Genomic DNA, 16,439 nt, shown 5'->3' on the forward strand with positions numbered 1-16,439 from the left:
GGCCCACTACTATGACCGCTCTAAGGAAAGGGGAGACACCCTCGAACATGCTGGTGTTCTCCGTTTTGCTCTACGACCCCCACAAGTGTCAGGAGACTTGTCCAAAGTCGGTACTGTCGACGTGCCAAATTCTGTTTTGTAAACGTCTGTTGCGTCCGAATGGTTTGGCTCACTTCTATGACCCCTCTTTGGAAAGGGGAGATTCTCACGAACACAATGGTGTCACGGGACTCGCCTGAAGGTAACCGGTACAGGTTAAAAAAAAACGAATGGAGTAGGAAGGTAGTTTTGCATCTACTCCAAAAAGGGGTTAAATATGTGTAATTTAAAAAAAAAATATTTCCAGAGTTTTTTTAATATCGCCTATATTTAGGGCAGAAACTTCAAATCCTTGTTTCTTAAGAGTTATTTCTATGGGCGTCAATATTTATTTTTATTTCGATATCTAAAGGGGTCCTAAAACTCAAAATCAAATAACTGAATGAATGTGTGACCATTTAAAACAATTCCATATGTCAGCTTAGAACCCCCCCCCCCCCCCCCACACACACTTCCCTAACATGTTAGATTCTAAAGAATTACATACAAAAAAAGAGTTTCAGTTGCACAATGACTGGACTGGACCGGACCGGACCGGACGTGTGTGTGTGTGTGTGTGTGTGTGTGTGTGTGTGTGTGTGTGTGTGTGTGTGTGTGTGTGTGTGTGTGTGTGTGTGTGTGTGTGTGTGTGTGTGTGTGTGTGTGTGTGTGTGTGTGTGTGTGTGTGTGTGTGTGTGTGTGTGTGTGTGAATATGGGGTCACCATGAGTCCCTGAAGTTCAGTGTTTTCTTCGGAGGCCTGTCACTTCCTATTGATCCGTTAGTCATTCTGTCTGGCTGTGCCTGGTTGGGCCTTATCCCTTTACACCAGCTGATTGGCCCAGTCACCATAGAGCTGATAGCCATCAGAGAGTTAGGAGGGGAGATGGAAGATGGAAGGGGAAGAGGAGGAGGGAGGAGGGTGGTGGATGGAAGTTGGACACACACACACAAAATAGTAAAACATACACAGTCATGCAAACATGCACGCATGCACGAGCACACACACACACACACTTTCTCTGTCTGACACACACACACACTCTGACATACATTTGTCCCCACCCCCTTCATTTTTGTAGGGTAGACTTGGCCTTATTCTAGCCTGGTTCCTCTCTGGGGATTAAGTGTGGGTCAGTGGAGGGAGAGAAGGGGGAGGGAGAGAAGGGGGAGGGGGTTGTAAATGCCTCAATACTCCACAGTCCACAGCCCACTTCAACCCCCACCCAGTCTCCCTCACACCTGGGATGATCATTTCATTTTGGAGCAGAGCAAATGGAAAGATGATCTTAATCTCCTCTCCTTTATCTCTCCCTATCTTTCCATCTCTCCCACACACAGAGTTGTATATTGCTGATGGACTACAACAGCACTGGCTTACCTAGTCTGGAGATAGTAGCAAAAGCCATGGCCTGTTTTCCTTGTTTCCATCACTCAGACGGGGGCAGTATAGGAGCATCATGGCAAAAACTGTTAGACTGGCCAATAGCTTCTACCCCCAGACCATTAGGCTGCTGAATAGCCACCACTGCTGCACCACTCAGGGGCTCCTGAGTGGTGCAGCAGTCTAAGGCACTGCATCTCAGTGCTAGAGGCGTCACTACACACCCTGGTTTGATCCCGGGGTGTGCGCGCAATTGACCCAGCATTGTCCGGGTGAGGGGAGGGTTCTGCCCGGGGTAGGCCGTCACTGTAAATAAGAATTTGTTCTTAACTGACTTGCCTAGTTAAATAAAGGTTAAATAAATGTTTTTTTTAAGTAAAAACCTGGCCCCCCCCCCCCCCCCCAGATGCTGCTCCCCCTATGGACATTTCCCCCCCACACTTCAATTGACTTTTTACCCTGCTCCCACCCCGATGGACCTTTATCATTGCCACATTTGTTAATAATATGTGCATATTATTATTTATATTTTTACATTGTCTATTTTTATTATATTTGTATTGTTTTATTTCACATTGTCCTGCAGTTTTTACCCCCAAGCCATAAGACTCCTGAACAGGTACCCGGACTATTTGCATTGTGTGCCCCCCCCCCCCCCCCCCCAACCCCTCTTTTACGCTGCTGCTACTCTCTGTTTATCTTATATGCATAGTCACTTTAACTATACGTTCATGTACATACTACCTCAATTGGCCCGAACAACCAGTGCTCCCGCACATTGGCTAACCGGGCTATCTGCATTGTGTCCCACCACCCGCCAACCCCTCTTTTTACACTACTGCTACTCTCTGTTAATCATATATGCATAGTCACTTTAACCATACCTACATGTACATACTAACTCAATAAGCCTGACTAACCGGTTTCTGTATATTGCCTTGCTACTCTTATTTTCAAATGTCTTTTTACTGTTGTTTTATTTCTTTACTTACCTACACACACACACTTACACATACATTTTTTTTGCACTATTGGTTAGAGCCTGTAAGTAAGCATTTCACTGTTGTATTCGGCGCACGTGACAAATAAACTTTGATTTGATTGTTGGAGCTCGGAGCTCATGAATGCCATTGTACCCTGTAATTACATCTGTAACCCTGTACATGTGACTATTAAACTCTGTAATCTAATTATTTTGTCACATTTTGCGACCCTTCGTTGCATGCTGCAAATTCTAGCTGGTCACTTCAATCCAAACATTCTATTATTGGGTGTGGTTAAAACCATGATTTTTTACCTTGAGGTAAAGTGATATGATAGTTTACGTTTACGTTATGGCAGTCGATATGTTCCATCATCTTATGTTGCATTCTGTCATTCGATCACACATAGGGAAAGCTACAAGTCTTTCAAAAGAAAAGAGCGGAATCAATCAACACAATTAAATCCAGTTAAAGTTTTCCAATGTGACCTCCTTTAGAGAGATAGTCACTTCATTACTCAGTGTTAACTCTCCCTCTCTGCTGTTATCTGGGTGGTCATTACATAGACCACCATTGCCCTGCTCTGCCAATTGATTTCCTATGGGGAAGCTGCTCTCGGACAGTTCATTAAAACTTCTTTGGGATCGGTGTCCCTTCCATGGGACGGTTGAGCTAATCTAGGCTAATGCGATTAACATGAGGTTGTAAGTAACAAGAACATTTCCCAGGACATAGACATTTCTGATATTGGCAGAAAGCTTAAATTCTTGTTAATCTAAACGCACTGTCCAATTTACTGTAGCTATTACAGTGAAATAATACTGTGCTATTGTTTGTGGAGAGTGCACAATTTTGAACATGAAAAGTTATTAATAAACAAATTAGGCACATTTGGTCAGTCTTGATACAACATTTTGAACAGAAATGCAATGGTTCATTGGATCAGTCTAAAGCTTTGCACATACACTGCTACCATCTAGTGGCCAAAATCTAAATTGCACCTGGGCTGGAATAATACATTATGGCCTTTCTCTTGCATTTCAAAGATGATTTTTTTTAAATACAAAAGAACAGTTGTTTTTTTCTTTGTATTATCTTTTACCAGATCTATTGTTATCCTACATTCTTTTCACATTTCCACAAACGTCAAAGTGTTTCCTTTCAAATGGTACCAAGAATATGCATATCCTTGCCTCAGGGCCTGAGCTAAAGGCAGTTAGATTTGGGTGTGTCATTTTAGGCGAAAATTGTTGCTGCTCTGAGTCTACTGGATTAGCTTAATTAAATACTGTCACTGTAAAAAAGCTACTGTAATTCTGGAAAAACTCCAGGGATGGCAAACCAGTGGAGGTACACCAAACTTTGTTTTATATACTCAGAGGGCCGGTATTAGCATGTTTTAACCACTCCTATATAAATTATATATTATCGGATACTCAACAAGAAGATCTGATTTCGTTATTTCTCAAAAAGGATCCAAGTGGTATACAAAAAGGTCCTGTCCATTTAAAAAATTGGAGGCCTCTCACACTTCTAGCTAAATGCTTAGTGCATAGAATTAAAAAGGTTTTGTCATATATTATTCATCCTAATCAGACAGGTTTTTTACATGGACGATACATTGGAATTAACATTAGACAAGTACTGGAAACAATAGAACACTATGACATATCTAGGAAACCAGACCTGGTATTCGTAGCTGACTTTGAAAGGCCTTTGATAAAGTATGACTGTATATAAATACCTGTAATATTTCAATTTTGGAGAATCTCTTATAAAATGGGTTAAAATTATGTATAGTAACCCTAGGTGTAAAATAGTAAATAATGGGCACATCTCAGAAAGTTTTAAATTGTTAAGAGGAATAAAACAAGGTTGTCCACTATCGGCATATCTATTTATTATTGCCATCGAAATGTTAGCTGTTAAAATCATAACCTACAATAGTATTAAGGGATTATAAATCCAGGGATTTAAAACAAAGGTGTCATTGTACGCTGATTCATGTTGTCTTTTAAATCCACAATTAGAATCCCTCCACAGCCTCATAGAGGATATAGATATTTTTTCTAACCTTTCTGGATTAAATCCAAATTATGATAAATACGTATTACGTGTTGGATATTACGTATTGGATCACTCAAAATACAACTTTTACATTACTATGTAGTTTACCAATAAAATGGTTTGACGGTGATGTGGACATACTCGGTATACATATCCCGAAAGAAAGAAATGTCCTCAATCCAATACATTTTAATAGAAAGTTAGGAAAAATTGATTTGATCTTGCTACCATGGAAAGGAATATACCTGTCTATTTGTGGATTTTTTTACCTTTTATTTAACTAGGCAAGTCAGTTAAGAACACATATTTGTTTTCAATGAAGGCCTAGGAACAGTGGGTTAACTGCCTTGTTCAGGGGCAGAATGACAGATTTTTACCTTGTCAGCTCAGATATTTGATCTTGCAACCTTCCGTTACTAGTCCAATGCTCTAGGGTACCTGCCACACTAATTAAATCACCCTTATTATCTCTTTAGTAATATCACAGTTTACCTATTTTCTTATTGTTTTGCCTACACCTAGTGAACTGTTTTATTAAAAATAAAAATAATAATAATAAAATAATTATATTTTATTTGGAATGGCAAGCCAGAGAAATTTTTAAGGGCCTATTTATATAATGAAAATGAATTCGGAGGGCAGAAATTATTAAATATTAAAGCATTAGACATCTCAAAAAAGGCATCCCACCCCATGTTCAAGAATGGCCTTTTTCCCTTTATTCAGATCACAACCGCTCACATTTGGATAATTGAAGGTAAAAATAAAATCTCCAAAATATCGTTATTTTTTAAACAAGCCATAGAAAGTTGGTTGCAATTTCATTTTAATCCACCTGAAAAGACAGAACAAAAAATACAAAAAATATTGTGGTTAAACTCAAATAAACTAATTGATGGTGGGGGAAAAAAATTGACTAAATGTTTTTTAAAAAGTATAGTCTTTGTAAATTATATCATAAATATGACTGGTGGAGTTATGTCACACATGCAGCTAACACAGATATACAGTGCCTTGCAAAAGTATTCATCCCACTTGGCCTTTTTCCTATTTTGTTACATTACAAACTGTAATTGAAATAGATTTTTATTTGGATTTCATCTAAGGGACATACACAGAATAGTCCAAATTGGTGAAGTGAATGAATTTTTTTTTTTTTTTTTTTTTTTTATTAAAAATTAAAAACGGAAAAGTGGTTCGTGCATACAGTGGCTTGCGAAAGTATTCACCCCTCTTGGCATTTTTCCAATTGTGTTGCCTTACAACCTGGAATAAAAATAGATTTTTGGAGGGGTTGTATAATTTGATTTACACAACATGCCTACCACTTTGAAGATGCAAAATATTTTTTGTGAAAAAAAACAAGAAATAAGACAAAACAAACGTGCATAACTATTCAACCCCCCAAAGTAAATACTTTGTAGAGACACCTTTTGCAGCAATTACAGCTGCAAGTCTCTAGGGGTATGTCTCTATAAGCTTGGCACATCTAGCCACTGGGATTTTTGCTTGTTTGATGCTTCTACTGTGAAGAATGAGGGAAGGAGAGCTCTTTGAGTCAGGTGTCTGGCATGAGCTGAACATGTGTGCTCATGTGAGAGCGACCTGCTTTCCATTGCATTCCTGAAGACAAAGGAATTCTCCGGTTGAATCATTATTGAAGATTTATGTTAAAAACATCCTAAAGATTGATTCTATACATCGTTTGACATGTTTCTACGAACTGTAATGGAATTGTTTGTAACGGTTTTCTTCCTGGGATGAAGGAGAGGACCAAAACGCAGCGCGGCTAGTGTTCAACATGTTTAATAAAGAGAATAACGTGAACACAACAAACTACAAAACAATAAATGTGAAAACCGAAAACAGTCCTATCTGGTGCAGAACACAAAGACAGAAAACAATCACCCACAAACCAACAGTGCAAACAGGCTACCTTAATATGGTTCCCAATCAGAGACAATGACAAACACCTGCCTCTGATTGAGAACCATATTAGGCCAAACAACAAACCCAACATAGAAACACAAAACATAGAATGCCCACCCAGCTCACATCCTGACCAACTAAACAAAGACTAAACAAAGGAAATAAGGTCAGGAACGTGACATTGTTTGACTTTTCGTCTGAACTGCGCGTCATGAATTTGGATTACTGGACTGAACGCGTGAACAAAATTGAGATTTTTGGACATAAATGAAGGACTATATCGAACAAACAAACATTTAGAACCTTTGGAACCACTAGAACCTTTGGGCCTCGCGGGACCACTCTTCAAGCTGACGAGGAGTCATTCTGATTGCAACATTCTAATTGTTTAACATTTCTAATAGTTCTAATAGTTTCATCAGCTGAAATAAAAGATCCCAGCAATTTTCCATATGCACAGAAATTATTTCAAATTTAGTGCACATTTGTTTTGAATAAAATAAAAAAATCTCAATATGGACCTCGAGACAATTATTTAGGGGATTCAATTGTTACACTCAGTACATATCTGGTCCTGTATATCTGTTTTATTTTCCATACACACAAAAATTATTTAAAATTTTGTGCACAAATTTGTTTTGAATTTAAAAAAAAAATCTCTATGGACCTCGAGACAATTATTTAGGGGATTCAATTGTTACACTCAGTACATATATATATGTACTGTATATCTGTATATTTGTATATATACAGATATATACCTGTATATCTGTTTTTTTACACATTGCAAAAATATTAATTTGGTGAAGGCCTTGTGTAACAGAATACATTTTTATTTGATTTCAAATTACACAATAGCATTTTCATTAGTTTGTTACTCTAGGTTATATGTAAAAACAAAAATCACCAAAAACAAATATTCAAGTGTTCAATCAAGTTTATTCGTGGGGTGCCTTTGATACAACTATGAAACAGAAAGCATATGTGTTGGAACAAGGTAACAGCTTATTTTTTATGACAAAATACAACCACCAAGATGCATGGTCATCAAGACGCGTGGTCAAATGATAAAAACATTAGAAACCAGTTGACACAAACCTTCGTAACTTTCACTTGCTTGACACACTTTAGCATACCTTTGTTTGGTTGCAGTGCGAAATAGTCTCCAGTTCTCTCTTTATTGGTAAAACACACCAAGAAAGTCGTGAAGAGGGCACGACAACACCTTATCCCCCCCTGGAGAATGAAAAGATTTGGCATGGGTCCCCAGATCCAACATCCTGACGTGTTGCATCTTGACCTCACCGCCTGGTATGGCAACTGCTCAGCATTCGACCGTAAGGCACTACAGAGGGCAGTGAGTACAGCCCAGTACATCACTGGGGCCAAGCTTCCTGTCATCCAGGGCCTAGTGTTGAAGTAGGAAGTTTACATACACCTCAGCCAAATACATTTAAACTCAGTTATTCACAATTCCTGACATTTAATCCTTGTAAAAATTCCCTGTCTTAGGTCAGTTAGGATCACCACTTTATTTTAAGAATGTGAAATATCAGAATAATAGTAGAGAGAATGATATATTTTACAGCTTTTATATCTTTCATCACATTCCCAGTGGGTCAGAAGTTTACATACACTCAAGTCGTATTTGGTAGCATTGCCTTTAAATTGTTTAACTTGGGTTAACGTTTCAGGTAGCCTTCCACAAGCTTCCCACAATAAGTTGGGTGAATTTTGGCACATTCATCCTGACACATCTGGTGTAACTGAGTCAGGTTTGTAGGCCTCCATGCCCACACTGCTTTTTCAGGTCTGCCCACATATTTTCTATGGGATTGAGGTCAGGGCTTTGTGATGGACACTCCAATACCTTGACTTTGTTGTCCTTAAGCCATTTTGCAACAACTTTGAAAGTATGCTCGGGGTCATTGTCCATTTGGAAGGCCCATTTGCGACCAAGCTTTAACTTCCTGACTGATGTCTTGAGATGTTGCTTCAAAATATCCATATATTTTCCATTCCTCATGATGCCATCTATTTTGTGAAGTGCACCAGTCCCTCCTGCAGCAAAGCACCCCCACTACATGATGCTGCCACCCCCTTGCTTCACGGTTGGGATGGTGTTCTTCAGCTTGCAAGCCTCCCTCTTTTTCTCCAAACATAACGATGGTCATTATGGCCAAACAGTTCTATGTTTGTTTCATCATACCAGAGGAAATTTCTCCAAAAAGTACAAGCTTTGTCCCCATGTGCAGTTGCAAACCGTAGTCTGGCTTTTTTATGGCGGTTTTGGAGCAGTGGTTTCCTCCTTGCTGAGCGGCCTTTCAGGTTATGTCGATATAGGACTCGTTTTACTGTAGAAATAGATACCTGTTTCCTCCAGCATCTTCACAAGGTCCTTTGCTGTTGTTCTGGGATTGATTCGCACTTTTCGCACAAAAGTACGTTAATCTCTAGGTGACAGAACGCATCTCCTTCCTGAGCGGTATGACGGCTGCGTGGTCCCATGGTTTTTATATTTGCGTACTTTTGTTTGTACAGATGAACGTGGTACCTTCAGGCATTAGCAAATTTCTCCCAAGAATGAACTAGACTTGTGGAGGTCTACAATATTTTTTCTGAGGTCTTGGATGATTTCTTTTGATTTTCCTACAATGTCAAGCAAAGAGGCACTGAGTTTGAAGGTAGGCCTTGAAATACATCCACAGGTACACCTCCAATTGACTCAAACAAAGCCTATCAGAAGCTTCTAACGCCATGACATCATTTTCTGGATCTTTCCAAGCTGTTTAAAGGCACAGTCAACGTAGTGTATATAAACTTCTGACCCACTGGATTTGTAATACAGTGAATTATAAGTGAAATAATCTGTCTGTAAACAATTGTTGGAAAAATGACTTGTGTCATGCACAAAGTAGATGTCGTAACCCACTTGCCAAAACTATAGTTTGTTATTAATAAGAAATTTGTGGAGTGGTTGAAAAATTTGTTTTAATGACTCCAACCTAAGTGTATGTAAACGTGTGACTTCAACTGTATGTACTAGGCTGTGTCAGAAGAAGGCGCTAAAAATCGTCAAAGACTCCAGTCACCCAAATCATAGACTGTTCTCTCTGCTACAGTACCAGAGTGCCAAGTCTAGGTCCAAAAGGATCCTTAACAGCTCCTACCCCCAAGCCATAAGCCTGCTTGACAATTAATCAAATGGCCACCTGGAAAATTTGCATTGACACCCCCACCCCCCCGCACCCCTCGCACTTTGTTTTTATACTTCTGCTACTCACTGTTTATTATCTATGCAGAGTCACTTTACCCCTACCTACATGTACAAAATTACCTCGACTAACCTGTACCCCCGCACATTGACCCATCTATATAGCCTCATTATTGTTATTTATTTATTTAATATTTAGTAAATATTTTCTTAACTCTATTTTCTTAAAACTGCATTTTTTTGTTCAAGGGCTTGTAAGTAAGCATTTCATGGTAAGGTCTACATCTGTTGCATTCGGCGCATGTAACAGATAGAATTTCATTCGATTTTATCGTGTCCTTGTCATCTTGTCATTCTTCAGAACCGTTGTGGAGTACAACGGCTGTGCAGGTGCCTTATTTTGCGCAGAGGGAGGGATCTCCCGTCTCACTTTGTTCATGGTGCCGGCCAATTACAGTGAAGTGAAGAAATTGTCCGTGGTGACATTTCTCCCCTTGCCATTGTAAGGTTCCACAAGCCTCATTACCACATGTTCTGACACTCGCTCACCTGTTGCCTGATGTGGATATTTTCCCAGATATTGAAAGCCGTTCAGCGGGTACAATTATGCGCACTCAGAGTAGACTGATAAGACTGTTTTGGATTTGGTGGACTGATATAGGGTACATACCATTTTGAGATAATCAATAGAACAGATCAATACAGATCAAAACAGGGCCCGCCCTGTTCTTTAATCACGATCGGTGATTACATAATTATGCATCATTCACTTCCTGTCGCTCATCAACTCAACCATTCACCTACTTTCTCCCCATCATACTTTACTTAATTTATTTACTTATCTGTTGTTATATGTGTCAAATGAATTTCTGTATAGTTAGGTTCAGTTTCGAGGCAGTTATTAGTGTGATTGGGAGGAGGGGGCAGTTATTAGTGTGATTGGGAGGAGGGGGCAGTTATTAGTGTGATTGGGAGGAGGGTGCAACAGGGGAAAACCATTAACAGGGGAAAACCTTCAACTGGTTAGAACTCCAGTTCTGTTTGTGATATTAGGATTCTAACACTGACAGTGTTATATAGACTTATTTAGGAAAAGTCAAGAACGGAGGGGGGCATGACTTTAAAAATGTAGTAATACATGTTTGTTTTATTCATGAGCAGTCAAAATGACTGCTTTAGCAGCTGTAGAGTTAAACATGGTGTATGTCTGTGAGGTGATCAATTGAAAGGAGAGAAAAAACCTCTCTCATGGTACATTTCCACTAGGACAGCCCCTCACACTAGGGTGTCGCCAGTGTTTTATGTTAATGTCAGCTCTAGTGTTATTGTGTTTCCATCAGGATCATTACAGTTCACAGTTGGCCATTGAAACAGTATGTAAATGGAGGCTGAAAAGTACCAGTGGCCTGGGCTTGGCCCCAAGTTAGAGCAGGTCCACCGAAGCCATGGCCCAGTACAGTAGACGGAAACAGAAAAGTCTGAGCCTTTAGGCTATCAGCCTGAATACCCGGATAACCACATGCACGCATGTATGTGCACACACACAAACCACACGGAAACACGCTTCATACGTGATGAGTAACCTTGCATGAGACATGACGACGTGTGTGTGTGTGTGTGTGTGTGTGTGTGTGTGTGTGTGTGTGTGTGTGTGTGTGTGTGTGTGTGTGTGTGTGTGTGTGTGTGTGTGTGTGTGTGTGTGTGTGTGTGTGTGTGTGTGTGTGTGTGTGTGTGTGTGTGTGTGTGTGTGTGTGTGTGTGTGTGTCTGAATCCCCTAAGTAGTCCTGGCTTTGGAGCTATTGTATTGTTGTCCAGGATGTCCTTCGGCTTTAGGTCTTGGGCCTAGATAGCGTTGCTATGGCAATCATGGGTGGAGCCTCACTCCAGCCTCTAGCAATGTGAGGAGGAGGAGAGGGGAGCAAAATAGAGCGCTGATGGCGCATTGCCACAAGCAATTTACCCTGGTGTTTTACACACATGTACACACACACACACACACACACACACACACACACACACACACACACACACACACACACACACACACACACACACACACACACACACACACACACACACACACACAGACACACAGACACACACGTCTCCATACTACAGCTAATGCTGAGGAGCTGCCCACATTATTGGATGAGTGTGCTTTGTGTATCTGTTATTGTGAGAGGTTTCTGTGGGGCAGAGGGATGGCTGATTGGTGATATGGATGTATGGTGTGTGTGTTTGTACTGTATGCTTACGTGACTGTGAAGGATATAGTACGATTCCGATTTAGTAACACATACATAGTACTTTCTTGTTTCAAATATGCTTTAGGGAGTGAACATTATTTATAATAAGGGTTACATGGAGAAAATCAGACCTCTCTGAAATATAAATGGATGGTCCTCCCTTTAGCAAAATATATTTTACCTAAACTCTCCCTGAATGCAAAAATAAAAAATAAAACCCTATGCACAAAAAAGTGGATAGCAGAGAACATGTCTACTGTTTACTCTCACTTCTTGGACAGACCAGAGCCCTTTAAATATGCCGTTTTTAGAAACTGTTCGTCTTGTAAGCATTACATGGTAATGCCAGAATTCTGATAGAGCACAGGACTACGGGCCAGAAGTTTGTGGGTTCGCAGACCACCATGGACAAGAGTAGGGGTGGAAAGATCTCCTTTATGTTAAAAGCATTGCATGAACGTACCATCGTATTTGCATGTCAGAGAAAAAAATTGCCTTTTATAAAAAGCTGATGTGAGTTAGACCTTTAAACAGGTCAACATTCACAAGCCGGCAGGGCCTGACGGACTACCAGGACGTGTACTCTGAGCATGCGCTGACCATCTGCCAATTGTCTTCACTGACATTTTCAACCTGTCCCTGACCGAGGTAACCTGCCTAAATGATTACCAACCCGTAGCACTCACGTCGGTAGCCATGAAGTGCAACGGCTGGTCATGGCTCACATCAACACCATTATCCTAGAAACCCTAGACCCACTCCAATTTGCATACCGAACCAACAGATCCACAGATGATGCAATCTCTATTGCACTGCAGACTGCCCTTTCCCACCTGGACAAAATTAACACCTACGTGAGAATGTTATTCATTGACTACAGCTCAGCGTTCAACACCATAGTGCCGTGAAATATCATCACTAACCTAAGTACCCTGGGACTAAACACCTCCCTCTGCAACTGAATCCTGGACTTCCTGATGGGCCGCCCCCAGGTGGTAAGGGTAGGTAACAACACAACTGCCACGCTGATCCTCAACACAGGGGCCCCTCAGGGGTGCGTGCTCAGTCCCCTCCTGTACTCCGTGGTCACCCATGACTGCACGGCCAAGCACGACTCCAACACCATCATTAAGTATTGCCGACGACACACCAGTGGTATGCCTGATTACCGACAATGATGAGACAGCCTATAGGGAGGAGGTCAGAGACCTGGCAGTGTGGTGCCAGGATACCAACCTCTCCCTCAACGTGACCAAGACAAAGGAGATGATTGTGGACTACAGGAAAGGAGGACCGAGCGAACCCCCAATCTCATCGACAGGGCTGTAGTGGATCAGGTTGAGAGCTTCAAGTTCCTTGGTGTCCACATCACCAACAAACTATCATGGTCCAAACACACCAAGACAGTTGTGAAGAGGGCACGACAAAGCCTATTCCCCCTCAGGAGACTGAAAAGATTTGGCAAGATCCTCAAAAAGACCCCCCTCTTTTACGCTGCTGGTACTCTCTGTGTATTGTCTATGCATAGTCACTTAAACTCCACCTACATGTACATATTACCTCAATTACCTCGACTAACCTGTGCCCCGGCACATTGACTCTGTACCGGTACCCCCTGTATGTAGCCTCGCTATTGTTATTTTACTGCTGCTCTTTAATTTTTTGTTATTTGTTATAAAAAAAAATGTGTTGTCTATTTTTTACTTAACACTTATTTTTCTTAAAACTGCATTGTTGGTTAAGGGCTTGTAAGTAAGCATTTCACTGTAAGCTTGTTACGTTCCCCAGTTTTCTGTGTTGTGGTATGTATTTGAGTGTGTGTTTCAGGAGATAGCTTCCTGAGTTCTCCATGGCTAATTGATAATTGGAGAGCTGACCACGCCCCCTCGTCAAGAAGCAGCTGACACTAATTACCTTTGCCACCTGAGGAATATAAAAGCCAGTGTTCTGTTCAGGAAAAGAGATCATAACTGGGAGATCATTGCTGAGAGAGGAGGCTGAGGGTGATATACTGTATTGGTTGTTCTCAGAGGGAGATGATTAGTGTGACCTGTATTGGTTGATTGGTTATGTCTTTTGTGTGTCAATAGGACGCAGTGTTTTGATTATTGAAATTGTTTGGATTGTTCTGTTTCATTTGTTCCCAGGGGGGAAGGAGAAGGCACTTTGGGAGTGCTTAGGCAAGAGGCCCGCGGGCATACATATACCCGTAGTATATTCATTGTCTAGGCACACTAGGTAAGACCTGGGCGGACCACCCCCTGTATTTTGGTTAGGGCACCAGGTGGTGCTAAGATAGGTAAGTAGTGGGTAGGCAGGTTAGATAGGAAAGGGGGAAGTTTTGATATTTACTTTCTTTGCTTTGGTTCCGTCCAGCCCCTTTTCCCCATATTACCGTAAGGAAATAAATCCTAGTAACGGTAAAATCTGCCTTTGTCGTCCTTACTCACGCCTACAGTCCATACCTCTTGCACTTCACAGAGAGTTGAGTTGTAGCAGGGAGTTGCGTTCCCTCTTCTCAGAGGCGTACGTAACAAAGCTCTACCTGTTGTATTCGACTCATGTGACTCATGTGAAAATGTTGTATTTATTATGGATCCCCAGCTTGGGGTCCAGCAAAATGAAGGTAGTTACATGTATATACAATTAAAAACATTACATTACATTACATTTCACAACACATTAAGTGTGTGCCCTCAGGCCACTACTCTACTACCACATACAACACAAAATCCATGTGTACATGTGTGTATATTGCTTATGTCTGCGCCTGTGTGTACGTCTCTCCACAATCCCTCTTTTGTGTAGGTGTATTTTTATTTATTTAAAAAAATCTGATTTTACTGCTTGCATGAATTACGTAGAGTCCAGACGAATTGAGGATGTTCTGAGGACAAAAGGGCTGCAATTCAATATTAGGAAGGTGTTCCTAATGTTTTGTACACTCACTGTATATTGCTCTAGTCAAAAGTAGTGCACTATTTATGGGATATGGTGTTATTTGGAATGCATTCATATTGTATGGTTGTGCCAATATAAATTAACAGGATCTCCATGGTTGTGCTATTGTGTATGAGTTTTATGGGAATATAGATATGGTCACTATACTGTATGTCTATTACAAATGGATTATTTGTAAACATACCGGAACAATCATGCAGACAAGTGATGTCAGTGAACACAGTAGTTACAAACAGAAAGCTGTGGCTTGTTCAGACAGAGAGAGAGAGTGGACTGTGTCTGTGTTCTTATATGTGACTGTTTCTTTGTATATGTCGCTGTGCTTACGTTTATGTTTGTCAGTGCACATACAGGATGTACAGCACAATGCCTGGCTATTTATCAAATTGTAAGCATTTAAGCCCTAAGCATGTGTACGCGTGCCATTTCCTTTATTTTTACACAGTTTACTGTTCTTTTAGTCAGCACCGTACGTCAGCTCATGCTTTTTACTGTATTTCTATGTGTGTCAAACTAAGATGCTTAGTCATGGTCAAACTCAGCGTCTGTCTTACACCTCCTCCCCCTTCCTCTATTTCTCCACAGACGGCCCGAGAACAGGATGTTAATGCTTGACGGAATGCCTGCAGTCCGAGTCAAAGCCGAGCCCCTGGAATCGGAACAAGGGGTAAGCGAGCAGTTGTTTTCCAGACAATTCCCTTTTTTCCTTTCTCCTTTTCTTTTCTTTCCCCCTCCCTGCAATAGCCCTATAATTACTCTCAGGCTTGAGAGGGAGAGAGAGGGAGAGACAGAGAGGGAGGGAGGGAGAGAGAGAGAGGGAGAGTGAGATTGAGTGACAGAAAGAGGGAGGGAAGTAGAGAAAGAGAACGAGGGGAGGGAGAGAGAAAAAGGGAAGAGAGTGCAAGGACTTGGAGGAGTGGTTGGAGAGTGTGGTGGTGAGGAGGAGAGGGCCAAAGCAGCTGGGGTAGGAATGTATAGAAGACTTGCTGTGAGGTTGCTGTAGCCATCAGGGAGTCCATGTTGGCAGGGGGGCAGAGGGAAGATTTCAATTGCATACTCCTCACGTCTTCTGTCCTCTCTCATCGTCTCTCAAAACCCATTGGATGAGAAGGCCAGACATCCCTCCCCTCTGACCTTCTCCTCCAATGGGTTTTGAGAAGGAGGCAAGGGGAGAGGAGAGAGGACGCAACGAATATGCAATTTAAGATTCTCCCAGAGTCACTGCTTCAGGGAGAGACACAAGGAAAACTCCTAAAACTATGTACATAGTTTTGCTCTCTCTTGCTCTCTCTTTCTCCCTCCAATTGAAAATCAAAACACACACATGCACGCATACACACACACACACCACAGTCTCAGCACTTGTGTACTAAAATCCCTGCAACCCCACATAGCCCACGGGCTCCGGTTGCTGTAAAACTGCAACATTTTCTCTCAGCCTCATGGAAAAATGTGTAGATTAACATGAAACTAGCTTTGAAATTGCCAAACTCTCTCAGCCTCAATGCAAAATGTGTAGAATTGCATGAGATTAGCTATACAACTGCACATTTTCTCTCTGCCCCATGGCAATATGTG

At 41.2% G+C, this 16,439-nt stretch overlaps 1 protein-coding gene across 1 annotated transcript in view; it reads left to right on the forward strand.

Annotated features, from left to right (window-relative positions):
* LOC139547063 (Krueppel-like factor 12) overlaps positions 1-16,439 on the forward strand; it is a 141,692-nt gene that overhangs the window by 22,144 nt on the left and 103,109 nt on the right. The window contains exon 2 of the mRNA XM_071356121.1: positions 15,447-15,528. Within this exon, the coding sequence (XP_071212222.1) occupies positions 15,463-15,528 (66 nt within the window). The 5' untranslated portion in view covers positions 15,447-15,462. The remainder of the gene's footprint in view (positions 1-15,446; positions 15,529-16,439) is intronic.

This window comes from Salvelinus alpinus, chromosome 20 (assembly GCF_045679555.1).
Source record: "Salvelinus alpinus chromosome 20, SLU_Salpinus.1, whole genome shotgun sequence".
Taxonomy (NCBI): Eukaryota; Metazoa; Chordata; class Actinopteri; order Salmoniformes; family Salmonidae; genus Salvelinus; species Salvelinus alpinus.